The following is a 25,187-nucleotide window of genomic DNA, read 5'->3' as shown; positions in this document are numbered from 1 at the left end:
TGGCTGGAAGAACAGGGCTCTGTAATAGTAATATTGCCTTGAAATTACAGCCCACGTAGTTTGAGAATGATTCAGGATAATTGCAGTAATGTTGCCAGAGAAATGAAAAGGAACACTTTCCATTTTACCTATTAACAAGCTCTACTGGCCTTAAATTATTTCTGAGAAGAGTCTGCAAATGGCTGAAATCACCAGAATAATTACTAAGCTCCGGCTGGGTAAATGCTGCGGCGGCTTTTGTGGAAATGAGAGCAGAGCACAGAGCTTTCGGCTTAGGTGAGCTGAACCGGCAGATGAGCTCAGGGAGTCGGTACATCTTGGACCCTACGGACAAAATAGCCATCAGAAATAGGCTGCTCTCTATACAGGTGATTCAGATCAACCCGTACAACACTGAGCATTAGCTTGCTGTGATTGTGGCAAGTTAAATACTTGAATTGAATTTCTGTCCTCCCTCCTCCTTTTCTTGAGCCCCTCTGAGCATGTGGAAGGAAAGATCCCTGATGGCTTTTGGCCACCTCGATCCTTGTCTCACAGCAGCAGCAGCAGAGATGCAGAAGGATCTTCTCTAAACTCCAGGCACCAAGCAGCGGCTATGAAGGCACCAAGCAGCCTGATAAGCCTGGAGAGGCAGTTCGGCCTTAGTCCTCCAACTTCTTGAACCCTTCACCTGTACTTCTGCAGTTTTATCAGCCTTGCACAGGAGACCCTGCCTGCTGCCCAACTTAGCGTTCTCCAGATGACCTGCAGAATGCTCAGGGAACTGGTGGTGGTGTTGCCGTTATTTTGTTTCTCCTGATCCCTTTTAGCTGTGATATTGCTGTTTTGTTAACTCTAGATGAGTGGAAGGGGCAAAATTCAGTTCCTAGTTCTAAACAGTTCACTGTACAGGTCATATAAAGCAGGAACTCCACTTTAGGGTCATCTCTGCTGTCACTGGAATTTCTCATTTGCCAAAAATTCAGTGTATCCTTGAATGCCCTGTCTGCTAGAGCAGGGCCACATAGGCCTTAGCTCTATGGCCTCGTCCTTCTCTTCGTGTTCAGTTTCAAGAAATTAGAAGATCTTACATCTCATAACCAGCCCTAGATTTATGATCTCTTACTAGAATGTTGCAATCTGAAGAAACTAGAGCAGTAGGTGATGATGCAGACTCCGAAGGTCTGATTGCTTCCAGCTCACTGTTGCACACACAGAGCACGTTGATCTCTGAGCACCAGTCGTAACAGAGTCCTCACAGCTTGGTGCATGCACAAGCGCAAGGTTTTCTTCCTCTGAGGAAGCTTCCTTCCTCCTGCTGGGCGTGCTAAGATCCATTCCTCTTGGTTAAGTTTTGCCACTGGCTGAACAGATGTGGGGGTCCTTTTCTTCCCCCCCCCCCCTTTCTAATTGCAGTCCCCTCCATCCTGTCCAAACACACACTGAGGGCTGGGAGAGTCCCTCAGGAGTGCCAATACGTAGCCTCTTTTCTCCTGCTTACTGTTCCTGTCCCAAAATAGCTATCTTGCTAGCCCATTAGCTACCTTGACTCTGCATTTAGGAAGCAGAGCTCTTAAAAGTCTCACCTTCTCTCTTTACACATGCATATGCAAGAGATCTGTTATGAGAGTCCAAGGCTGCAACAGATTTTAAAAACAGCAACAAATAATATTTAGGCGGATTATATCTTTCAATTTAGAGTTTTAAAATGTTTGAACATTTATACTTATTCTGTTGTCATATTTCAAAAGAATTAATGAAATAAAAACGTCATTTGGAGGAAAAGCTAAAGCAAGAGATTGCTTAATTATCTCATTCAGATATTAAAATTTTCATTTTGACTTCATTCTCCAGTCCAGGTGCACACACACCTGGGCTGACATGCAGATACTTTCTATGTATTTGTTTTGCTATGATTTTCTTAGGAAGAGTCTGGGAATGTTTCAGCAAGCCGCTAGAAATCTGCACAGCATGAAAATCCCATGAGTTTTCTTTTGTATGCAAATAGATATTATCAGTTAAACAGAATTAATTATGTATATTGCTAAGTCAGTAATGAATACTAAACAATCATTTTCAACTATTTCTCGAAGATTGTGGGAGGCAAAAAACAGATGAGGTATAAATGGTAGGGAAGAAGAAAATTTCCTGTTTCCAAATCTTTTTTGCTAGTGTTAGGAACTGGCATTACTGGGTCCGTTCCCAGGTAGCCTGTAGGCCTGGCTTTGGTCTTTCTGATACTGAAATTACCAATACTGAGCGGCTAAATAAGGAGGTTAGGATCTCTGATTTCTGGAGGCGCCGGGGCAGTGCGGGAGGAGCCCAGCTGGCATCCTCGGAGCGGCGGCTGCAGGGCAGCTCTGCCAGGCCCCCGGCCCCGCGGGAGGAATAGCCTCCCGCTGCCGAGAAAAACCCGAGGGGGACAAAGGGGTGGCGAGAACAACAGCATGCGGTGTTTTGAACAAAACATGGAGTAGTTACCGCCGGAGCTATAGGGCTCAAGGACTTCTTGGTGTGAAGGCTCCTTTATCCATTGAGGTGGATTTGCTGCCCAAAATGGCAGTCCCTACCCACTGTAATCTCTAGTTACAAAGATGCTGAAGCTCTGGGGAGTTAATTTGTTTTTATCTTGCCAAAGAGCTTTAGTAAAAAAAAAAAAAAAACCTTTTTTTTAATCCTCATAACCCTGCCAATACTGAGATATAGTAGCAGTTATGTAGACAGTTATGTTGACATCAGCTTAAGTTTTACGTTTGCAAGGTCCATATATTTTTGGTAGCAATGGCAGTAATGCAAGTGATAGCTCAATAATAGAAAAAAAGAACGGTTCTTGATGCTTGGAGCATCTTTAAACCCTGCACCCAAATGAGAAAGAGATAAAAACAACCTAGTCAAAATGGCTTAGCTTGAAGGCGCATTTTCTGTGTTACTGGATGACAAAATAGTTAGACATTAATGCAGTTTACAGTAAGACACCCTTAAGTTATCAGTGAGGTCGGTGTGATGCCTGACAGATTTAGTGTAAATATTTATAGACTTGGCCTACTAATTATGTCGGTGGAAAAATTGCAGTATTAATGCTGTCACCTCTCCATGTCTCTACCTGCCAGCATGCTCCTAACTCATAGAAATATTCTGAAGTTAGAAAGTATGGCACATAGAAGAGATCATTTACATTTTTAATAAGGGATTAAGTTATCTCCAGCAGTAGTTTCCAGCCTGTGGCCCACGGATGTATGGAGGCCTGTGGACTATTCCCAAGGGAACTGTGAAAAAAGACAGAAAAAGAGAGATTTGTGCGGGTACATAGACATCCCTCACTGTGAAATTGTTAAAGGGCTATGCACCACTTTTGGCAAAGGTTTAGGAGTCCACACATGGAGGAAAATTTGAAAGCCACTGATTTACCATTTTGTGGAAAGGACTATGAATAATTTCAAAATACCAAGCTTCCACACAGTAAATGGTCAGACTGCTGTTAGTCCTGCCAGACTCAGGCTGTCATAAAAAATCATGGACCCATAAAGCACTGAAGGATGTGCTTAACTTAAAACACACACTGATCCCTTGAAGTTAGTGCCTGTCACCATACTTCACTGGTTTGCTGAATAAGGACCACTGGGAAATTTAAAACAGAAGGCAAGGGCTACTATAGTGTTGCAAACAGCTTTGCAGATGCCCGATCATCTCCTATGACTGAAGATCTAATTATGTGAATCTACGGTTCGTGTTTTTCTGTTTCAGTTTGTTTATACTAAGAGACTCCAAAGGTCTGAGGCGCTGGTGGTTTCAGTTATTACTGGCTGCCAACCCAAAGGATATTGTCATTGCAGTTGTAGCCAATTTAGGAGACTTGCTTTTGGTTGCATTGATAGCTCTCCTGATTTGGGATCCGAGAGACTGCGGTTCCTGTTCTGGCGCAAAGTGAATCTTTACAAGCTGTGCAAACAGAACTGAAATGCTGTGACCGGTGGTCACATTTATGCGGCTTGCGTGCATGCCTTTTGCTTGACTTGCAGTTTAGCAAACTGAGACGGGATGATCAGGAGCTTTCGCATTCTCTTTTCTTCTGTAAAATAGCATCTTATTCCACATATATTCCTAATGAAGTCAGTGAAGTTAAGGTGCTAGTCTAGGCTGTCCGAATCTAGGCACGTTGACAGGGTGCCTTGGTGATGTTGACTGACAAGTGGCTGCTTGCAGGAGTTGGAAATGGGCATTTTAGAACTGGGACAGGGCACTGCTGAAGGCCCCTCACAGGGTTACTGTAGTAGCTCTCAAAACAAGTTGGATGGATTAGGTGCTGCTGGCCGGCCACGTGGGCCACCCACGCGGGTTTTGGAAGATCTCACCCCAAGGGTGTGAAAGGCAGATCTCCCCTTGCCGCTAGGTAAAGGAGTCCTCACAGTGGACCTAATCCAAAGCCCATGAAAGGCAACAGGCTTTCCGCTGCCTTCGATGAGCTCTGGACCAGACCATACATAAGGCTCGCAATTATTTTCAATTCCCAGCTGCATTTGTCTGTTGTAAACACTTCATCTGGACTCGGCACCTCAGTAAATCACAGCACAGAATAACCTGGTACAAGTGGAGTGTGTGGTTTTGAAAAAGAACGTTAGGAGGGGAAAAATGCAACTCTCTCTCTTTAAACTGTCTCTTTTCTGTATTGTTACCTTGACAACTCTGCTGCTGTGTTTCATCTTTGGTGGGACTTAGCTGTGGTGGAATAAGGGGGACATCCATGTGCCTTTCCACATCTACTCCGGCTCTGCTTCGCAGGCACGTGTCAGGAACAGGGCACCTCCAGCCACAGAGTGCATGTTCGTTGCCTTGACCTGGCTGTTATCTGGAAATGATTACAGATACTAAGAACTGGGACCCATTCTGATTAAAGGTATAACATTATATCTTCTATTTCTTTTCCTTAAGCCAGCACCAAGGCAATGTTAATTTTCTTTAAAAGGAGATGCAAGGTGCTGAAAATATTTTTAAAGGTTAGGACAGCTGGAAAGCAGAGAGGGATGAAAGTACTCAAAATAGGGGTATTATTTTTAGTATAAGCAGATACAGGAGTATGTGTCAAGATTAGGATACAGTTCTGATGGGCTGAACTGAGTCTAGAGATGCTAAAAATATGCTTTCTTTTCCTCACAATTTTTAGAAGAGACAGAGGCAAAGGTAAGAGGAGAGTGGCGGTGAACTGAAATTTTAATTCCTGTGTTTCCTTGCCTGCTGGGGCTGGGCAGAGCTGACCATTAACCTAGGCACCCGTGACCACTGACGCTAGCAAAGCGTTAAGAGGCAGAGCTGAGGTGCTGTGTGTGGGAATGGGATCCCTCCCACCCCTTTTCCTCTTGCCAAAGAAAATCCCTACCTCTCTCTCTCTCTCTATATATATATGTTATATACATAAAACAGAAATGGCTAGCTTTGTAGCTGCAAATGCAAGACATGCAGACTGCTGGGCTCAGTGCAGAGGGGGCTGTACGTGTATGAATGTGTGCGTAGAGAAGGGGGCTTTTAATGCAGAACACATGTGTTTTCAATTGCTATCTGGAGCCAGACCAGTAGCTGTAACTTGGCCTGACAAAGCCTTATTGAAGTACAGACAGTGTGGTTTCAAAGCAGTTAGAAAAAGAACGGGAATGCTGTTCAGGAAATTCTTCAGGCATGGGCAGGGACTTGGCTGCAGTTCTGCTGCTGGAAAATCTGACAGGGGCAGCTCATGAACACAGGCTAGGCCTCGTGCTGCTCTGCAAGCAGCCCCGCGTCTTCCCCGGCGCCTCCAGCACACCGCCCCGCTGCCTGTTTTTCCTCTGGCCACCGAAAGAGAGGTAAGAGCTGGGTGGTTCTTTCTTGGCGCAGCCGGTTTGCTTTGCTCTTCTTTTGTGCTCGGGCAGAAGAGGCTCCTTGCTTGCAGACCACTGTTTAGAGAAGAAAAGTTGAGGATACGTTGCTGTGGCATATTGGCTGCAGGACTGGGCTAGTTTGAGGCTGGGTGGTGGTTTCTGGCTAACTTTTGTTCAATAGGAATTCTGCAGGCAAAGCAACTCGTGCACTGTGGCTCTGGCTGTGTGCACGCACGGTAACTGAATAATTCCCAACTTTTTCATTTTTGGAAGTAAGTGTGAATGCAACCCTCAAGCCACTGAAAGGTTTGCTTTGCACGATGTGTCACTTACAGATTTTTGTGAAAAATACTCTTCAGTCGTAATAAATACATATATATATATATATATATATATATTTATACACACACACACACACACACACACACACACACACACGCTCTTTCTCTCTCTCTCTCTCTCTGTATATATATGTATCACTGTAGTTGTTTAATGGGTTGAAAATGTATTTGTCTAGGGGGGTATTTGGCTGTTACTAACTATCCCTGCCACCTGGTATGGCTAAATTGTTAAGAGAGGCAGTAGCTCAGGAATAATCATTGCCTTGTGATTTCTCTGCATATTTTTTCTGTGTTGTATAAAGCACTGGCAAACTGCAGCAGACAGCACAGTCAGGAACCATGTAGAGTAGATTAGAAGGAAAAACATTAATTTAGTGGCTGTTCTATCTGCAACTTCTCTTCTGATTTGCTTTTCTTTCCCCAAATAACTTAAGAAACATTTCTGATAAAAAGCTCTTCTCCCTTTAGGAGCTTGCCAGATTTAGGCAGTGCTCTCTCATCCTTTTCGTTGCAGCATTAAAGCTTGTCTTGCTTTTGCAGAGATATCAACACCTTATATGGCAGGCTGGTGTTTGGAAGTTCGGGTACAGCGTGTTTGTCAAGGCTGATGGAGGTGTCAGGAGGAGGCTGCCTCTCATAGCTTCAGAAAGTTCCCTGCCTCTGCCAATGTCTCTTCCTCAGATTTTCACAGCAGTGTTATCTGATATATTGAAAATGCTTTTTATCTATTTTTATTTTTATTTTTGGTGAGGAATGAATTAAGGATAATGAATTGTACAGTGAGACAGCGCTAAATGTTTCTGGCTGAATTCGTGGGAGCTAGACCCCACAGTTTGCTTTTTCTGTGCTTGGCAAAACGCATGTACAGGACTCAAATGGTCATGCCTTTTGGTGATCCAAAGCATTCAGTGACAAGGTTAGGTTGGCCACCAAAATTGATCAGATCCACTACGGGGAAGGGCCAGAGCTTCTCCTGATACTACTGGTGAAGTGTGCTTGTAGGTAGCTCTAGGGGATGCCATGAGGATTAGGCAGTGAGGAAATCCTAGCTGGACACAGTGGTTTGGATCCTTACTGGAAATATTAGTGCTGGGGAGCTGAAACAGGTTGGACTGGGACAAGTCAGGACTTTGTGGGTTTGGAACGCATGAAGGACATCCTCCCCATCCTCTCCAGAGGAGTGGATGTATTGGAGTGTTTTAGGGGATGATGGGGGTAAAGGGAATGAGAGGAAGGGCAGAGATGAGCTGTGAAGAGAGAGAAGTATGGTGAAAACGAAGAGGCTTGATAAGCTCAAAGTTATTTTTGCAGGAATTGCAGCTACAGTGAAAATGCTCTGTTAAATGAAGGACTCCAAATGATCTGGACTGCTCAAGCCTTTGTAGGCTGCCGTCTGACCCTACACACTTGTAGTTATATTGCTTCTTTCAGCAGTCATTAATTTAGACACTCAGACCTTTTATCTTTTTTGCTGCTAGTTATATGCTTTTGGGGGGAGGGAGAAGAGTCAACTTCATGTTCCTGCCTCAGAACATGCACCATCGCAGCTCTCAAGTCTGATCATCAATGCTGAAGGCCCAGAGAGACAAGCAGCCTGGAGTATGTCCGTCTTAGCAGCAGCCAAGACTCAGCTGTTGTACCTGGCTCTAGGAGTTCACCTGCCTTGCGTTCCTGGCATGACCTGAGCACCACCGGTTTCTCACCAGACTGGAGATCAACATGGGTCACTGCAAGACCAGACTGCCCAGCAGCTGGTACTGTGCGCGCAGGGCAGTTTGACGTGCCAGCCCTGATGGACGCCGCCAAGAGGGACTGGCGGGACTCGTGAGCGCGAGTGCAGGCATGGCAGGGGAGTCCCTTTGCAGCGCTCTGGCTGGATTTGGTCTAGGTGAGGGCGTTTTTCCCTGACTCTTGACAGCTGCTCCTGGGCCTCCTGCTGCCAGAGGTGTCATCTCAGCAGCTCCAGCCAGCTCCCATATTGAAGCTTTCCTTTGTAACCACGAGGACTGAAGTGTGTGTGCATGCATGTGCATATGTGGCCAGAGTATGTTATGTATTTAAAGTGAAACTGGATATTCTCGTGATTTTTCAAGCATATAGATAAGAGAGCTGTAAACACACCTTAATATGTATATGCCTCCTCCTGGTCCTGCCCAAGAACAAACTAGAACCCAGGTATATCTGTGCAAGTGATAAAGTGGATAAGCTCAATGTATGCACATATAAGGAAGATGGAGAGGGATATGCAGCAGAACGAGTTTTAACTTGTGCTAGCGTAGATCCAGGATGACTGTAGAGATTGCACTCTGGCTGCTGGAATGTGCTCAAGCCCACAGTTCTCCATTTTTGCCATGCCTGTTGAATTACAGCCATGCAAATCCATGTTATGATCCTCTTTTGCACATTCACACAAGCCATGGTCTCTTCTTTTGATATGGTGGGGCAACGGAATGCAGTTTAGGGGCAGAAGTCTGAAAAGTATCACCTCCAGAGCTTGCGTTCTGATTCACGCTCCGCTGATTATATACCTCTTGCTGCTACCACAGCCTCCTCTAGTCACACCTGCTGCGCAGTATTTTAGTCTAGCTCTCATATTTGCTCATCCTGCTTTGAGACACTCCAGTGGGAGAGAGCATTTATAAACCTGGCACAAACGGACACAGGCTTATGATTGCTTCACATCATCTGAGTAGTGCAAAGAAACCCGTGTGTGAATGCAGCAAATCCAGTATGATATTTCCATGCAATGTGAATATATTGCGAGAAATTGTGGGGCATTTCATGAAAGAAATTTTTTGCAGACTAGTTTGATACCTAAGAGAACTCACTGCAGAAATGTTTTCTTCCTCCTTAACTTTCATTTCAACTTCCTCCTTAATTCTGGCAAAGAGAAATATCAAGACAGGGTAACTTTATTAAGAAAGACATCTAAAAGTTAGAAGAAACACTCAGAAATGATATAAGAAAACAAACATGTTTCTCTTCTCCAGAGAAGAGAGGCAATAGTAACATCACATTGCCCACAGGCTCTTAGAGCATCTTAGAATAAAATACCACTTTTGTTTTAGGAGATAATATTCAGAGATGGAGCTACCTATTGTTTCATTTTGCTCTAGCAAACTAGAGTTCTTGCTGTAAGCGCTCCTTGAATGCGGAACAGTGACTTGGCAGAGTGGAAGTCCTATGCTGAGCTTTTTGTTCAGTCCATCTGCTCGAAGATACTGGTTTGTAAACTTAGGCTTTTGCAATGCCCTTATAATCAGGGAATTTTCTTGTTGAAATGCTATCATCCACAGCTTCTCAGAAAATTACATGAGATCTCACAATGTTTGAGTTAGGGGGGGGCAGCTCTCAAGATGCTGAAGTCAGGGGACAGCCTGGAGCATTGAGGGATCTGGATTAGAGATGCTTCCTCAGGATAGGAATCCCCAAGGTCTCCCCAGCTGGCTGTGCTGAGTGAGTCCAATTTCCTCAAGGTACTTCAGAGGTGGATATGGAAGAAGAGGTATTTCCTAGTGGATTAAGCAGAACGTGTGCTTATAGACCATGCAGAGAAAAGTTCGGTGATGTGCTTACGCTTGCCGGAAGCAGCTTAGATATCTGTGAAAACACTGCATGTGATGGAAACTAGTCAGAAAAGAAGAAAACATTCCATTAGAAAATAACATTTTTTTATCTGACTGGCCATGTATCATGCTTACGACACTTGGGAAACAGCACTGAGCAATGATGGCCTTCCCAGCTTGCAGGAGAGCTGTTTCCTGCGCGGAGGGATGGGGAATGCTGACAGAAGGCAGTGGACATGCAGAGAGTAACGATTTCAGTTTTAGGAACACCCACTCTGAGGAGTGGGCATGCGCTGGCACAGACACCAAAGTAGAAGAGTCTGAGTTCATGGCTTAAGCTGTAGAAAAGGGATGTAAGATTTAACTACCTCAGCAAGTATTTCATCCTTCTGTCCAGTCCCCACTGCTCAGGCGTTGCTGGCCAAGCCACAGGTCAGAAGTCATTTTCCTGGGCCAGATCCTTTTATGGAGGCTCATGTTGTAGTCTGACCCACGTGTGGTTCCATAAATCACTTCTGGTTCATGAAGCTAGTGGATTAACAGGCCTGGAAGCGTCAACCTTGAGAGAGAGTTTTATGGGGAGTGGAAAGGCAGAACGTGTTGATAGATGGCTTGCTCTTCATGCCAAATTTTGTTCTCAGTTATGCTCCAGAAATATCTGTTCCTTTGGACCTGGTGGATAATACACACTTTCGAGTCAGAGAAATTAAAGAGCGTGAATCTGCGGAGCATTTGGAACTAGCAAAAACATTACCTCGGTGATATCACAGAGAGCACCTCTGCAACTTTTTTTTCTCATTTCAGCCCAAAGGAAAAGGTATCTTTCAAAAAGCAAAGGGAGAAAGAGAAGAGGGTGTCAGTAGCACTGCCACACAGGGCAGGCTGACAGGGAAGGCGTAGGTTTGAGGCCCCGGGCCACCTCTTGTCACCCTGCTCCAGGCCAGCTATGGGTGGGTACTCCTCGTTTTTTGGTGGCAGCTGCTCTGCCTTGCACGTTCGGTGGCATGCAGCGAGGCAGCTACCTGAGCTTCTGCGAATACTCTGGCATGGGCTTCTAGCGCCAGCCTCGGGCTCAGCTATGTTTGCGTTATGCAAACTGCTAATTATGGACAAGTGGCTCTTTTGCTCCCCGTAAGTACAGGGTTCGCTCAGGGCTCATGGTTTCTGCATAAAATTTATGGAAGTCAATTAGTGGAAATAAATGTTGCCTTCCCTAAACTGTTGCCTTCGCCCACCTGCACTACAGATGCAGCCCCCCGAAGGCCGTTTCTGTTTGGAAGCAGAGCGAGATCCGTCCGTCTGTCCGCTCTGCCCCTCCTACATGCTGGCGGCAGGAGGGCTGTCTGGGGCCGGTAATCCCTGCCGGTGGCTGGCTGTGCTCAGACCCTCAGTGGCTGCTCCTGCATGCAGCCCAGTGCGGGCAGGGACAAGCGCGGCTGCGGCGGCAGTGGCGGCTCACTTGCTGAGCGTGGAGCAGGGCCGTGGGAACTGGCTCACGCGGGGCTACAGAAACGTTACAGCTGTGATATCTGCAAGGGAGACATGTTCATCCGTCCTTGTGAATAAAAAATACGTTGGCTTGATAAATCGGTGCTCCAGGATGTATGTCCTCTGCCCATGAGCCGGGACCTCGGCACTGTTCTTGCCAGGGCAGGAGGATGTGGTGAAAGCAAGCAGGTAATAAAAGCCTGCTGTAACTAGTGGGGTATGGTGTGATTTTTGGAAACTCAGTGTCGATCTTGATTTGTGACACCTTTCAGCTGAGACTGGTTTCAGGTTTTCTAAAAGAAAGTAGTGAAGCTTTGTTGCCAGAAATACTCGGCGAGCAGGCTGTGTCGATCGGAGGATGTGGGGGTATGACTCTTCTAGTGGTCTTAAAAAAAAAACACAAGTAAATCTTTCTTTTTATGGACCAGATTTAATGTGTGGTGAAGTGAAAAGATGGAAAGCTTTTCTGACTGGACTGGATTTTGTATCAGGCCCTGTTTGCAGTGTTTATGTATAAGGACTTTGTGCACAGCTATTGCGCAAAAACTTATTAGTCATTTTTGTAGCAGCACAAGTTCCTTGGAGAATTACTTGGGTTCCAGGCTATACTTTCATAGTCATGGTAGTGTTATCTGTGGCTAAATTCAGATTTGCCATGCAACCAATACATTTTTCAGTTATAAATGGGCTTGTAAATGTGCTAGTGGTAGTCAATAAGGTGCACATGTGTATTTAAGCCTCATCTTGGAAGGCAGGTACTTTCAAATCTGACTTACTGAACGAGTGCATCTCTTTCAAATTTATACTGTTTTACTATTTTTGTTTCAGTATTATTTTTTCACCACTGTTATGAAATTGTGTGGATGTTCCTAATATAAAAAAAGGCTGTTCCAGCAAAAAAAAAAAAAAAAAAAAATCCAGTATAGCAACTCTTGGTCCTTTGCTTAGCTTTCTTTTCTGCAATAATTGAAGAGGAGGGTATGCTGCAAATGAAACCACTCGACATTTTTTCACAGTAATAATATTTTCTGGTGCCTAATTTGCTGCTTATTTCTTTCTAATATTTGAGTCAGGAGAAATTGCCAAAATGTAATGCTTTTCCCTCCCACACAGAGTAGATTATTGATAGCAGATACAGCTTGTTTCTTATAAAGCTGCCTTACAAACCTTCTCATTCGACTCTCTTGTTTAACAGACCTCAGCGCTCTACGTCCATCATTCTGTCTTCTCTTCCTAGAGAACTATAGACATGAGCATTTTCTTTTGGTATTTACAAGGCAGCAGGAAAATACCAGCTAGAAATCATATATAGCTTTAGATGTAGCTGTGTGAGCATATAGAGAGAGAGAGAAAACAGTCCATCTATGAATCCCATGTTATTTTCTTGTTACAAATTTATGCTGGGTTAATAGGTCATGTTCACCATTCATGTTGTGGTATTTTAATTGCTCTATCTCTGTTAGGACAGCTTTGAGCTAAATATTTTATCTGAACCAGAGAAATTCTCAAAATGAGACTGCTGTTTGGATTCAAGTTGCTTCTTGTGGTTATATACTGTTCCTATATAAATCTTTTGATGCCTGCAAAATTTTGTCCCGCTTAGGTATGCCATTTTCTCCATCCTTCCGGCTGCAAGCAATAAATAAATAAATAAATAAATAAAGGTGAGGAGGGAAAGTGAAAGAAAAAAACAAGTTTTGCAATAAGGATGTATTTTGAATGGGGTGTTTCATATTGTTTGTTGATTGGTCAAACCTACTTCATGATTCAAGAGGCTTAGAGATAAAATTGTTCATCTTTTCCAAGGGAGAGGCTGCATTTAATATGTGCTCTCCAGGATCCCCTGTTAAAATATTAGGCAATAAAATCCTTGACTGTACAGTAGTTGCTGTTATAATTTCCCTCAGGAAGTGGAAACCCTGTAATTTACTGTTGTTTAAGACTTCCCTTTGCAGAGTATCAGAATGACTGTAGCCATGCAAAGGCCTGTTTTCCTCTGAGTAGGTATACCTGTTAGTGACCTGGCTCCTCTAGTGCGCTCCATGCTGCAAAACCCTCCACACTTTACAGTTAATGACTTAGCAACTGTGAGTGAAAATACCGATGAAGACCAAGCTGGATCTGTTGTGAGCAACTTGCATTGCTCGCCCTTGCATAACCTAAGGGTCTGCCTGGGGTTTGGGTTGTCTTGCAGCGTAGAGATTCCCTAGTTTGAAAAGCAGAAGTGATCCGTGGTGAGCTCGCTTTCGCTGGTGGGAACGGCTCCGTGGTGCAGACGTGCTTTTCTTCTTTCCTGTACTTTTAATGCAAGTTAGCTAAACTGGCGGAGACGACCCATATTAAGAACACACTTATTTGCAGTGTAGCTGTTGGCTTTTACTGACTGGGTATGACTATTTTTACTAATTGGCATAGCCGATCTTCACGGCATTATCTTTAGCTGGGATAGGCTGAGGTTGTAAATGAGGCATAGTTTGTGGGGGGATGTAATAGCCTTTTTTTAGACCAACTGAGAAAACTGGAAAAAAAACAAGTGAGTGTGGAGGCACACAACGGCTGGCTGAAGCTCATGTTGTTCCAGTTTCAGTTTTACGAGCACGCGAAGCCCCTTCTTCCCCAACGCCAAGCTCAGCCTGGCAGCCGGCTGCACTGGTCCCCAGGGTCTCCTGTTGCGTCCCAGTAGTGCCTGAGTTTGTGTGTTTAGCACTGGGGACTGCGTTTCAGCTCAGAGGGAGGTAGTGGAGGAGGAGAGAGAGGGGTGGCTGACTCTGTACGCTGTGAATGCCAAAATGCTTATCGGTATTACAAAACACAGGTCTCAGCAAATATTGGAGCAGGGAAAGGTAAAAAAGGTAACTGATTCATCAGGCAGCCCTTCCCGCGTATGTGCCTTACCTGAGTCTTGTGCTACACTAGAAGCCTTTGATGTTGGAGCAATGCAGATAAAGCCCTAACTTCATCCCTAGCACAACGCTACTGAAATGAAAATTGTGCCAGAGAGAAACTTGCCTTGCGTTGACCCCAAGGGGCTCTGCAGCACCACCTATACTACATACTGTATTTTATTGAACTCTGGAATATGAAGCTACTAGCAAATTCCTCTAAAAGTAAGCAAAAACTTGAAACTAATGGTAAACAAACAAACAACAGCTGCTATTAATAAGTGTCTTCTTTCTATCATTGTGTTATTCCTGCCCCACAGATCACACTCTCACGGAGAGGAACTTGCCTTGTTTCATACTGTTACGTGAATTTTGTAAGTCATTGAATACAAAGGCTGAGGCCAGACACTCGGAGGAAGAAGCCAGTGGCATTGAATCAGTAGCACAAGAATGCTTTCAGTGGCTTCTCATCTCTCTGGAGCCTTAAATGCAAAACATTCAGCAATCTACTTGTTATTAGAGATGTTTTGACAACCTCAGTTTGTGTGTGCCTGAAAACATAGGACAAAAATTCCTAGGAGAATCTGGTGAAATTGTTGCAAAACAAATCAGGAAGCTTTTGGCAAGGAGATGTTTCAATCAGCCAGTGGCTTTCTGAGTGCAGAGGGCAAGACTGTGAATTCACGGTGCACAAAATACCTACACAAACACAAGCCCGTGTGCACGCAACCGTTGCCTGCAGCCCCCGGAGCTCTCCGTGTCTTGCCTCTGCACGTCATCCCCTGCGCATTGGGTGCAGGACTGGTGTGCCTGTCCGTGGCATGTGGCAGGGACATAGCCAGGCTGTGCCTCCAGAAAACAGGGATCGAATGGGCAAAGTCCTCATGGGGAGGCTACCACGTTGTGTCAGCGCTTCTGCTTTTCTCCAGGACGGATTTCCTTCCTTCCCTCTTTCCTTGCGTTTGTCTTCGGTGTTCCCCACGTGCTGTCGCAGCATGCTGTACCTGCCTGCCTAGGGTGTCAGCATCCTTGTCAAATCAGCATAAATATTTGGGGGATTATTTGTTAGGGATGTGGCAGCTAAAAAAACTTTATGCTTCATGTTTTCTTGGCTAAGAAAGATTAGGGAGAGAGAAAAAAAAAAAAAAGACAAACATTTCCCCTTTGCTTTTTTTCATTGGCTGGAAGAAATGATTTTTTTGAGATTTTTTTTTTTTTTTGGAATTAAAGCCTCAGAGAAGTAATATTGCATCTTCAAAACAAACTGCTGAACTCAACTTCTTTTACCAAACGCATGCAAAAATTTCCCCTTAGGATTCTCGGAGGCCCTGGAGTGCCTGCTTTGCAAAAACCTGGAGCAGAGAAGGGAGTCACTGGGGAGCAATCTCCATAGGATGCCTTTAGACAGTTTAGACAGTGTGCTTACATATATTTATAAATGTATATGTGTGTGTGTGTGTGTTTGCTTATGGTATGTTGTTGTATACAGTGAGCAGCAAGAAAAATAATACAGAGCCACGATATACAAAGAGACACTGCCCAGCTGGTAAATTCTGAAATTTAAAAAAAAACAAAAAACCCTCTAAGACGAATCGACACAAGCCCTTAGCAGTTCTTATCGTAGGATTTGTCTTGCTGCTTAATACACGTGGTTATTCTTATGTGATTGTTTCAGATGCCTCAGGAACAGTACCCACACAGGAGCACCATGCAGACCTCGGAAGGACCCCAGGTATACAAAGTGGGGATTTATGGCTGGAGGAAGAGATGCCTCTATTTCTTTGTGCTGCTCCTAATGATTTTAATCCTGGTGAACCTTGCTATGACCATCTGGATTCTGAAGGTCATGAACTTCACAATTGTAAGTAAGGGTTACCCAGAACGGTGTGGGGAAGATGGGGGAGGGTGATGGGCATTCCTCTGAGCATAAATTCAGATACAGCTGCAATAACAGGGTGTTTTAGTTACCATGGATAGCAGTTATAATGGGGAGGAACAAATTTACCCAATGATCCTCTTTTTCTGCTGAAGAATGGCTATCAGGGATCTCTGTAGTACTGCCAAGCTGAGGAATTCCAGCATCACAAATCACATTCTTCCTACTACCAGTTGATACATATATTTATATAAATCCCCCCCCCAATTTTAATTATGAAATGTTTTTGAATTAATGAATTAGGGTATTTTTAATGGGGAATGGAGTTGAGGTTGAGACTTTCTCTTTTATGATTTCTGCTTTTCTTCATGACTGGGAAGTCAAAAAACTTGATTTGCCTTTTTCTTAAGGATAAGTTGATATTGTTACCATGACGTCATAGTTCCAGAAACTTCATGAAGAAAAATAAAATTTCCGAGGTGGCTTTCTGGGTATGATATTTAGGTGGAGCATATTCTTGTATTCAGTGTGCCGCAGATTGCGTGCATCAGCCCTGCAAGCAGAGCTTACTTGCTGACTGAGACGAACTTGCAGGGCTTGAACCAGTGAAGCCCACTGGAAAATGTTGGTCAGCAGTAATGGGAGGATGATTGCACTGGGGCAGGCTGTGCCTTTTGGGCCCAGAGTGCTCTGTGCATCATTTGAGTTATAGCTAAACTGTTTTTAAGATATTAAGGGATGCCTAGACCTTAAATTGCCTTTTTAAGAGGTGAATTACACCCTCATTGCTCTAGAAGTCAGGACATAATGAATGAGATAGATACACCCCACTTCCACTGCTAGTGAGCCTTTATATAGGGCACCTCACAGTTTTCCAGTAGCTTATTTGGCCAAGCGGAGTGAAAACGGAATGACTGGTGCTCCCTTTTTCAAAGAAATCCTTGTCCCCGTGGTTATATGGAGCTACTTTAGGAGCATTTGGGTCTTCAGGAGAGGCTAAGTTTGAGGCATTAATCCTGGATTTACTTCAGGAGAGAGTGTTGTAAGATTAATTTCCTTTAGACCAGTTTCAAGGACTTTCCCACCAGGCTCGGATGCAAGTAGCATGTTTGAAGTCTCCCACCATTTCTTTCTTTACTTCGGATTTGTGAAGTCCTGAACAGCTGTGTCCAATGTTGTGTCATTAATGAGTTATGGGAGGCCAAGTAAACAATCTCTGATTTACTATATCCAGTAGACAAAATATTATGTCAGGGGAACATATAATGCTCATTTTTTCTAACCAGTATACTGTTGAGGTGTGCAGAAAATTGCAGTGTGTGTGTGCTTAGGGAGCAAGCAGTTATAAAGCAGTAATCCACAACCTGCCTGTAGATAGGTAACTAAAAAGTGAGCCAAATTGGAGCAATTAATTCTTAAACAGACCAGTTATTTGCTCTTGTAAAGTTGATGCTATTTTGATATGTATCTTGTGCCTGTATTGTGTTTAGTTTCATAGCTGAAACTTTGTATTTCTGAGATGTTGGAAGACCTGGTCTTGTCCTGCCCATACCAGCAGTGGTATGTTCATCAGCCCAAGCACCAAATAACAGGATTTCAGATTTTCACTTTTCAGGAATTAAACTGTTTCTTCAGAATAACATAAATTCAGTATATCAGTCCCATGCCTTCTGCTATTTGGTGGAGGTCAGTCTCTACACACCTGTTTGGGAAGCCAGCTGAACTTCTCTGCTCCTTTTCCCTCATAGCCTACTCCTGATCCATTGCATTTTGCAGGCCATCTACAGAAGTGTCATCTCTGAGGGATAGTTACAGAAACCTCCCACTTCCAGCAGCTCTCCCCTCCCCACCAGGATATACACTGGCTTTCTCGGGGATGAGCTGATCTTATAGCTATTGTCTGATTCAGTTTCCTTAAATAGTCACTTACCCTCAGTGACTCACTGGAGATTAGTCCAGGGTAAAGTATATCTGTGTATGTTTTTGATTAATTCATATATTTTAATGTTAGTGGGTGATGAACAGCTTTTGGTGATAAAAGCATTGACCATTAATACTGAATTCTGCAATGGGAACTGTTTTATGGTTGTGGATATGACCATACCAGTCAGGATGCATCCTGCCTGATGCAGCCAGTCAGAAATAAATATAAGAACGGGGCATGTAAAATGTGATCCTTATCCTGGTATACAGCATCATCTAGATCTGAAGAGTGTTAGTTTATAAAGGACACGCCCAGATTTAAGGAGACTGTCATGATTGTTGCTGTGAAATTAGCTCTCTATGTATATACTACTCAGCCTGTGTCACAGGGGTGATTAGAGGAAGGTGCAAAGCAACTAAGAGGAGGCAATCAGGTGTTTCAGCTGACACAGGGCTTTTAATTTTTACTTTTGCTCTCCTTCCAGAGTTGCTACCTGCTGTGAGTGTTGAAAGTGTTTCTGGCCCAAGATAAGCCATTTTTCGCCTCTTATTTTCTCTTGATTTAGAGATGAGTGATACTGAAGAGTCACATTGCATGTGTCAGGTCCTGGACTCGTAACACAAAGAAAATCGATTCTCATAAAATCAAAGGTTGTCTCAAGGCAGGTGTGGACCTTCTTCCTCTGCTGTGTGATCTGCTTGTCTCCACTGAATGTGGAACAATAGGGAGACGTGTGCAGTAGCCCAGAAGACTGTGTTCAACACTGTCTTGTCTCAAGGCGAGATTTCTCATTCTTGTCATGTCTGGCAAAAGAGGAGACAGAGGAGATCTGTTATTAAGTGAGTTGGAATTACTTGGTTTTTGGTGGCAGGGAACTGATGAACTTATCTGCCTAAGCACAGTCGGTCCTTGAGAAGCACACAGCTTTGGAGTAAGCTCTGAGCACCACAGAGAAGGCCTTAGAGTTACCCTTTGGTAGAAGTTGTTGTCTTTTCCAGGTGGCTGTTTTCTGAAAGTTGTTGGTTCCTCTAAGCTGGTATAGTAGAAAACAACCAACTCTTACAGTGCAACAGCTTTTTCCAGGTTGGAACTGGTAAGACCCCACAGAGAGAGAAGTGTTCAGCTAGGCTTGATGGGAGCCTAACAGACTTGTTAGAGACTCTTAGCTTCAAAGTTATGGCTCCACTTACTCAACAGTGTTGAGACCTGTTGACCCAACCAAACAGGCTGAAGAGACAACGCAGCTCCTTGGTGGTGGCTGGAGTGTGGTCCTGCAGGGAGCAGTCACCTGAGGAGGCTGCTTTTTTTGTCAACTTTGCTGAAGTCTGTCAGGAGTAGCACATCTGATGGCATAGCTGCCCCAGCTGCATCACAAGCCCAAGCCCCTAGAGCAGCTCTGCACACCAGAGAGTCACGAGAACCTGCAGTCGCTGTGCACAGACAGCTCAGCTGGTGCCCAAAGTAGTGTAGGTATGCCTTAAGGTAGAGCTAAGGTCACGTGGCCCTCTGCCTGGTCAAGCCCTGCCACACGCAGCACGTAACTGCACATATATCTTGCGGGCCTGACTCGGTACATCTCATGACTTTGGGCTCTTCCCTGCAGTCTCGCCAGCTGGTTGGGATCTCTTCTCTGTGATCCATCCTGCACCTTTCCCTGAGGCTGAGAAAATCACATCAATAAGTGAATTTTTAGAGTCAGACTTTTATCTTTAAATAACAAATGTAGAAAATTCTGAAATGAGGAGATGCAACTATGAAAAATCTTTAATTTGTTCCCGTTCTGATAAGAGAACCTGAGAAGCTTTCTGGAGTTGGAGAATGATTCAAGTAGTCAGTAACCTACAGCTGCTGCTTCACACGTCTGACTTACCCCGCCCCGTGCTTGCAGAGCAGAGGGACAGCCTGTTCTCAGGCTGCAGCCATTCAAAAAAGGAGGAGAAAATTTTTAGTTCTGTTGTGGAAAATAAATTTTTTCCAGTATCTTCCCACCCCGAGCGAGCTCTTCTCCAAGAACCTGAATCTGCTTAGCTCAACAGGACAGTCCTGGCACTTACCAGAATTTAATGAGGGCTCATTATGGCCAATAAGTACTCATTGTATTTTAATGAACACAGCATACCTGCTCAGGAAAACTCAGAGGTGTTTTGAATGCTGATAATGGGGTGCGAGAGGGGAGGTGGAGAGGAAGCAAGACAATCTCAGGGAAAAAAAAAATCTCTAAGAAATGCAGCATCTGTGAACTGTGAACTGCAGCACTCTCTTCTGCATCAAGCCCTGACCCCTTTTCCCTCCCCTTGGCACTCCCTTTTGACTCATGCTCAGGGGGACAATCTCCTGTAAAATCGAAGCATAAGCTTCCCATCCATGGCTTTTGAAAAGCAAGGCATTGCTAATTTATTTTAGGCTTTGCTTTAATATGAACATTAAAATCTTAAACAAATTTACATGGGGCTATTCTTTTTTGCAAAGGCCTTTCAAACAGCAGTGTCATGTTCTGGTGGGGCCGGTTGGTTGGTTACTATCTGTTCTCTGGTGCAGTCATTGTCGGTTGGTTGGTTACTGTCTGTTCTCTGGCGCAGTCATTCAGTCCTCGTGTAGTATTTGATCCTGTTTGTTTGAAACGGGTTTATCAGACACAGGCTACATGAAAAACAGGCTTGGAGGGGACCTCAAGAAATCATCTGCCTGTCCCCATCTGGCTGGTTCAGATAATCAGGTCCATCTTATCCAGTTCATTTACATTAGAGTTGTACTGCTGTTGGACTGCAGGAAGCAATAAGAAGGTTGCTACCTCTAAACCTTACTTTGATTTTTAAGCCAAACCACAGAATGAATCTGGACCAAAGCCGCCAATTAGGGGTTGAAATCCAAATGCACCATGAAGGTGGCTTAACCTGAGTGAGGTAGAAACCATCATCCAGCGCTGAACTTTCTCATGATGTATAGGTAAAGGGAACTCTATTTCATTCTGTTTTTGGACAAGCCTGGTAAAAGTATGTGGTTTGTGTGTATTGGGTTTGAGGAGAAAGCACCCATACCTGTGGGCTGCCTCTGTGACTCACCCACTCGCTTTGCAGGCCCTGAGCTGGCTCAGGCTGTATCCTGCAGTCACATCCATGCGGGTGCCAAATCTTGAGCTGTGCAGAGCTTGGCTGAGGCCAAGGCAGCCCCTCCAGGACTCATATGTGTCTGTCTAATTACAAGGCTGGAACTTGTGCTCTTAACGGCCTTCCTCTTTTTGGTCCACCTCTATTGACGTCCAGTGACGTAGCTCTTTAACAGCAGGCTTGCCCATGGCTGTGTGTATGAGCATGCACAGCTTTCATGCAGGAGAGTACTTGTTTATGAGGGGCTGGAGATCTCTATTTGAGCTATTGGCTTAAACCAATTTTGAAAAGCTTCCTGTTGTATTAATTTTTGAATATAGCAACAAGAGGTGTGTGTACATAAACATACAGGAAATGAATATGCTTATTTTAGCAGTGCGCGGCTCAGAAGGCTCTCATAACTGGCAATGGTAGTGCATTGACCTCTTCCCACACAGTTAGCGTACAGTGCCTGGTATTGTCAGCAGCATTAGCCCTCGACAGCATTATCCATTAGTGCCTTTTTATGGAGTCTCTTACAATAGCACAAAAACCTCTAAACAGGAGAGATGAGAATTGTGGCCTGTTGGCCGTATTTAAATGGCAAACGTCCACTTACTGATCTGCTAATAAAACCACTGAGGTCCCTTTGCATCTTCTTTGACCTTCCCTGGTGTTTCTGTCGCTGTTGGCTGTTTGGGTGGGGGGAGGTTTATGCTGTCTGCGACAGAGGCTGTTTGCATTTGCCAGCTTGCAGTCCTATATGTTGGCAGGTACTATCTGACTATAAGTAATAATAAATAGTATTTTTCCCTTAAATCAGCTTGCAAGGCTTGAAATGGCTGAAGAGCTGCCTTATAAACCATCCAAAGCAAAAACTCCAGAAAAGTCTTTGTAAGGAAAATATCCTGCAACTCTGGTATTCAGGAGTCCCCTCAAGCCAAAGTTAACACCTTCGTCTGAGCCGAGAGCGTGTGCTGCTCCCAGGTCCGTGCAAGTCCATGTGAACTCTGTGCCTGCTGTGCTGAGGCATCCGTGTGCACCCCTTTGAAGAAATGCGATGTAGAAATGAGCAGGCAGGGGGAAGTCACAGACCCATCTCCTCCCACATCCCTTAGGACATGGAGGGAAGGGAATATTCCCTTCCCGGCGTTGCCTTCCTGGCTCCCATCAACCTGCGATCTGGTGTTGTTCAGCTACAGCATGCACAAACTCCGCTTTCTCCTTCCAGAACGAAGCGGGGTTCTTTGAAAGTTTGGGTCCTTTAGGTGAACTTCAGCCACCTTTTGTGATTTAAATGGAACAGGAACAAATGACTGCAATTGTTAAGATTTCTCCTTTTTTAGCTGCAGGTTGCCTTCGTAGCTGAAAGGGTATATTTAGTATTGTTGAATGAAATGTTAGCAATTTAGAGAGACAAAATGCTGCTGTAGGTAGCGCAAATGCTAAATACCATTATCATCTTGATTGCTTTATTAAAAGTTGATAAGAAAAGTGAGCTTTTAAAATATGGTTACAAACAGTTATTTTCAATGCAATTACTCCCTCTTGTGTGTAAACTACCTGCCACATTTTAATTACAGGAAAACAGTAGGGTAATAACACAGCAGCAAAGATGGATTAGCGTTAGGAAAGCTCATCTCCCTAATAGGCAGACTTCTTTTCGTAAGTAAAGATTTCGTGATTTAAATGAATATAGTTTGTTCTAATTTTTTTATTAAAAATTGCATCAGAATAAAATGACTATGCAGTTTATATTCCCTTTCCAGGATTTCTCTGGGGTCTTTTTAGGTATCATGGTAAGGCCAACGTAGGAAAGAAATCTGGTCTGCTCTTCAGCTTCTGCTTTGTGGTGCAACTGTAATTAGTTAAATCAGCTACAAATTTTTGGTTAGATTTAATCCTGCTATATCCTCACTGATGAAAGAGCAAAGTGTCTCCCTTTCTCACCCCCCTCGCACACACACACCTACAAATTTGTACACTTTTCCATCTTAAGCCATGTTGCTCTTTTTATAAAACAAGAAATTGTTCTGAGACTGCCTGCATGGCTCAGGAGCTCTGTGTATTTGCCGTCGTTCCTCATTCACATGGACTGCATCTCCAGATGTAATGATGTTGATCCTGCAGGGATCTGGCAAAACCAGCAAGCCTATGAGTGACTCTACTGTTAAGTGATTTCTATGGGTGGAATCTTTATCCCCTGGAATTCGGTAGGAATTTTGGCATAGACATCATCCTCACCCTAAAAGTTTTTATTTGCAGCTTTTTACACTAAATTCTAATTTACGTCCTGGTTGATTGAGGGGGGAAAAATGTTATTTTTTTCTTTTAATCTTTTTAGAGATTTTAATTTCATTTCCAGAGAGTTTTATATTGCTTTCTGTATGAAAAGCAGTCAGGATTACTTATCTTTTTTAAGAGACATATAGTGCTCATTTGCCTTCACTCCTTTGGAGCTTAGAATGAAATGGTGTTAATAGGATACTGCGTGTTGTTACGACAAGGTTGATCTCTTCATTGTTGTAAGGCATTTCATCCTGATGACTTGCTGAGTTATGAATGCATTGGTTTCTTCTAGTGCTCTGCCTTTGAAAGCTCAGTCTCTGATAATATCTCATTTTTATTACCTGAATAGCACATCTTCCTGGCCAACATAAGCACATAAGGCCTTCATCTTCCTTGTTACCAAAAACTGATGAAAGGACCCCGTATTTTCACCTCACTGTCTTTACTCAGTACAGGACGCCAGGACATAAGAACCATTGACCTGCCATGGCGTTAGATATGCTTACAGGTGTGTCATGAAAACAAAATAAATAGCAAAATCCTAGTAAGGCTTCCATCGGTACCTCTAAACCAACCTAGATATGCTACTTTGCAGTCAGTTAGGTAATTCTTTGTTCCACAGTTTTATTCCTTGACTGTCGTGCAAGACGGTCTGTGTTGTGAAGGGGGTTACGAAGACAGATGATCCTTTCCCCTCAAATGTTTTTGCCTGGGTTTCCTGAAGCAACGAGGCTTACATTTCTTTCTCAATGTACAGGTTTCCAACTCTTGCTTCTCGATCATTTTTTAAGCCAGTGTTCACATTTAAGCTAGCTGAACAGAAGTATGCGTCCAAGAGGCAGGAGTTTCTCAAACGTATTTAGTTTCTGTGGGTTTCAGAGGCTAAAGAAAGCAATCTTGCTAGTCCCCCTGCCGTGGAAGAAGCTGCTGCATGAGCGTTGTGCTTACTAGCTGTCAGTAGTGGGAGATATTATAAATGTTCCCCATGCTAGGAAAAGCTTTTGTTGGTGCTATTTTCTCATCGGACACTGGAGAATTCAGCCATGAGGTCCAAAACATTCAGTAACAGCGCTCTCCTCATACATGGTTCGGTGTATGCATATGGTCCTAACATCATCCGCCAGACCTGCTGCATGGGCCATGCTGTCAAGCCTGAATAGCCAGTCCCGTGAGCATCTCCACAGCAAGAAAATACATTACTGCATTAAAAATACATTATAGCTTTGTTTCGTCCCTCCAAGAACAGAGGGACAAAAATAGATGGTGAAGGAGAGTAGCAGAGATTGGGGCAGTTTGTAGCGTGAGGCTAAGCATTTGGTCTCTGGCTTAGAGCCTCATTTCCAGCTGTTTCAGCAGTGATCAGAATTATTGCCCACAAACAGTCCTGGGGCCTGCAGCAGTAAACAGGCTCTGCTGATCTACTTGTAGCCCCTGGTGAGCTGCATCCGCGTGGCGAACGTTGTCCTTCTGGGGAGCTTCCAGCAGATGTGGCAAGGGTCCCACATTAGGGATGGTGCATCTGCGCCTGCTCCTGCCAGGACACTATCGGGCAGCGCAGGTGTGCAAATACCCTGCATGTCGGCTGCACCCCGTCGTGGCCTGGCCTTACCCACCGCGGGGTGGAAGCATAGCCCCAGTCATTGCTGCCCTCTGTACCGCACTCGTTAGAGAACAGCTGATGAGCACATCTGGGTCCACCAGTGTTTGAGGGGAGGGCGATGGGGTGTGCGATCAGATAGGGAGGAGCTGCTCCGCAGGATGGTGGGAGCTGGCCACAGAGACAAGTGAGGAGGGCACTGGTAGGCTGTGCAGGGGAGGTGACTCATGAATTCTCGCTTCCAGAGCCTGCCTTCTGCCACCACCCGCCAGAGCGTATTGTTCTCAGCCTCTCTTTAATCTGAAGAAAT

General features: G+C 44.3%; 1 protein-coding gene across 8 annotated transcripts in view; it reads left to right on the top strand.

Moving 5' to 3' along the window:
- SGCD (sarcoglycan delta) overlaps positions 1-25,187 on the top strand; it is a 361,056-nt gene that overhangs the window by 197,373 nt on the left and 138,496 nt on the right. For 7 of the 8 annotated variants that reach the window (XM_068959760.1, XM_068959758.1, XM_068959762.1 and 4 more), the window contains one exon: positions 15,781-15,966. In XM_068959760.1, coding sequence (XP_068815861.1) covers positions 15,781-15,966 — 186 coding nt within the window. Of the gene's footprint in view, positions 1-5,740; positions 5,814-15,780; positions 15,967-25,187 lie in introns of those variants that run through there. The other variant, XM_068959763.1, reaches the window with a different exon arrangement.

This window comes from Struthio camelus, chromosome 13, assembly GCF_040807025.1.
Source record: "Struthio camelus isolate bStrCam1 chromosome 13, bStrCam1.hap1, whole genome shotgun sequence".
Taxonomy (NCBI): domain Eukaryota; kingdom Metazoa; phylum Chordata; class Aves; order Struthioniformes; family Struthionidae; genus Struthio; species Struthio camelus.
This window is presented reverse-complemented; position numbering and strand designations above follow the sequence as displayed.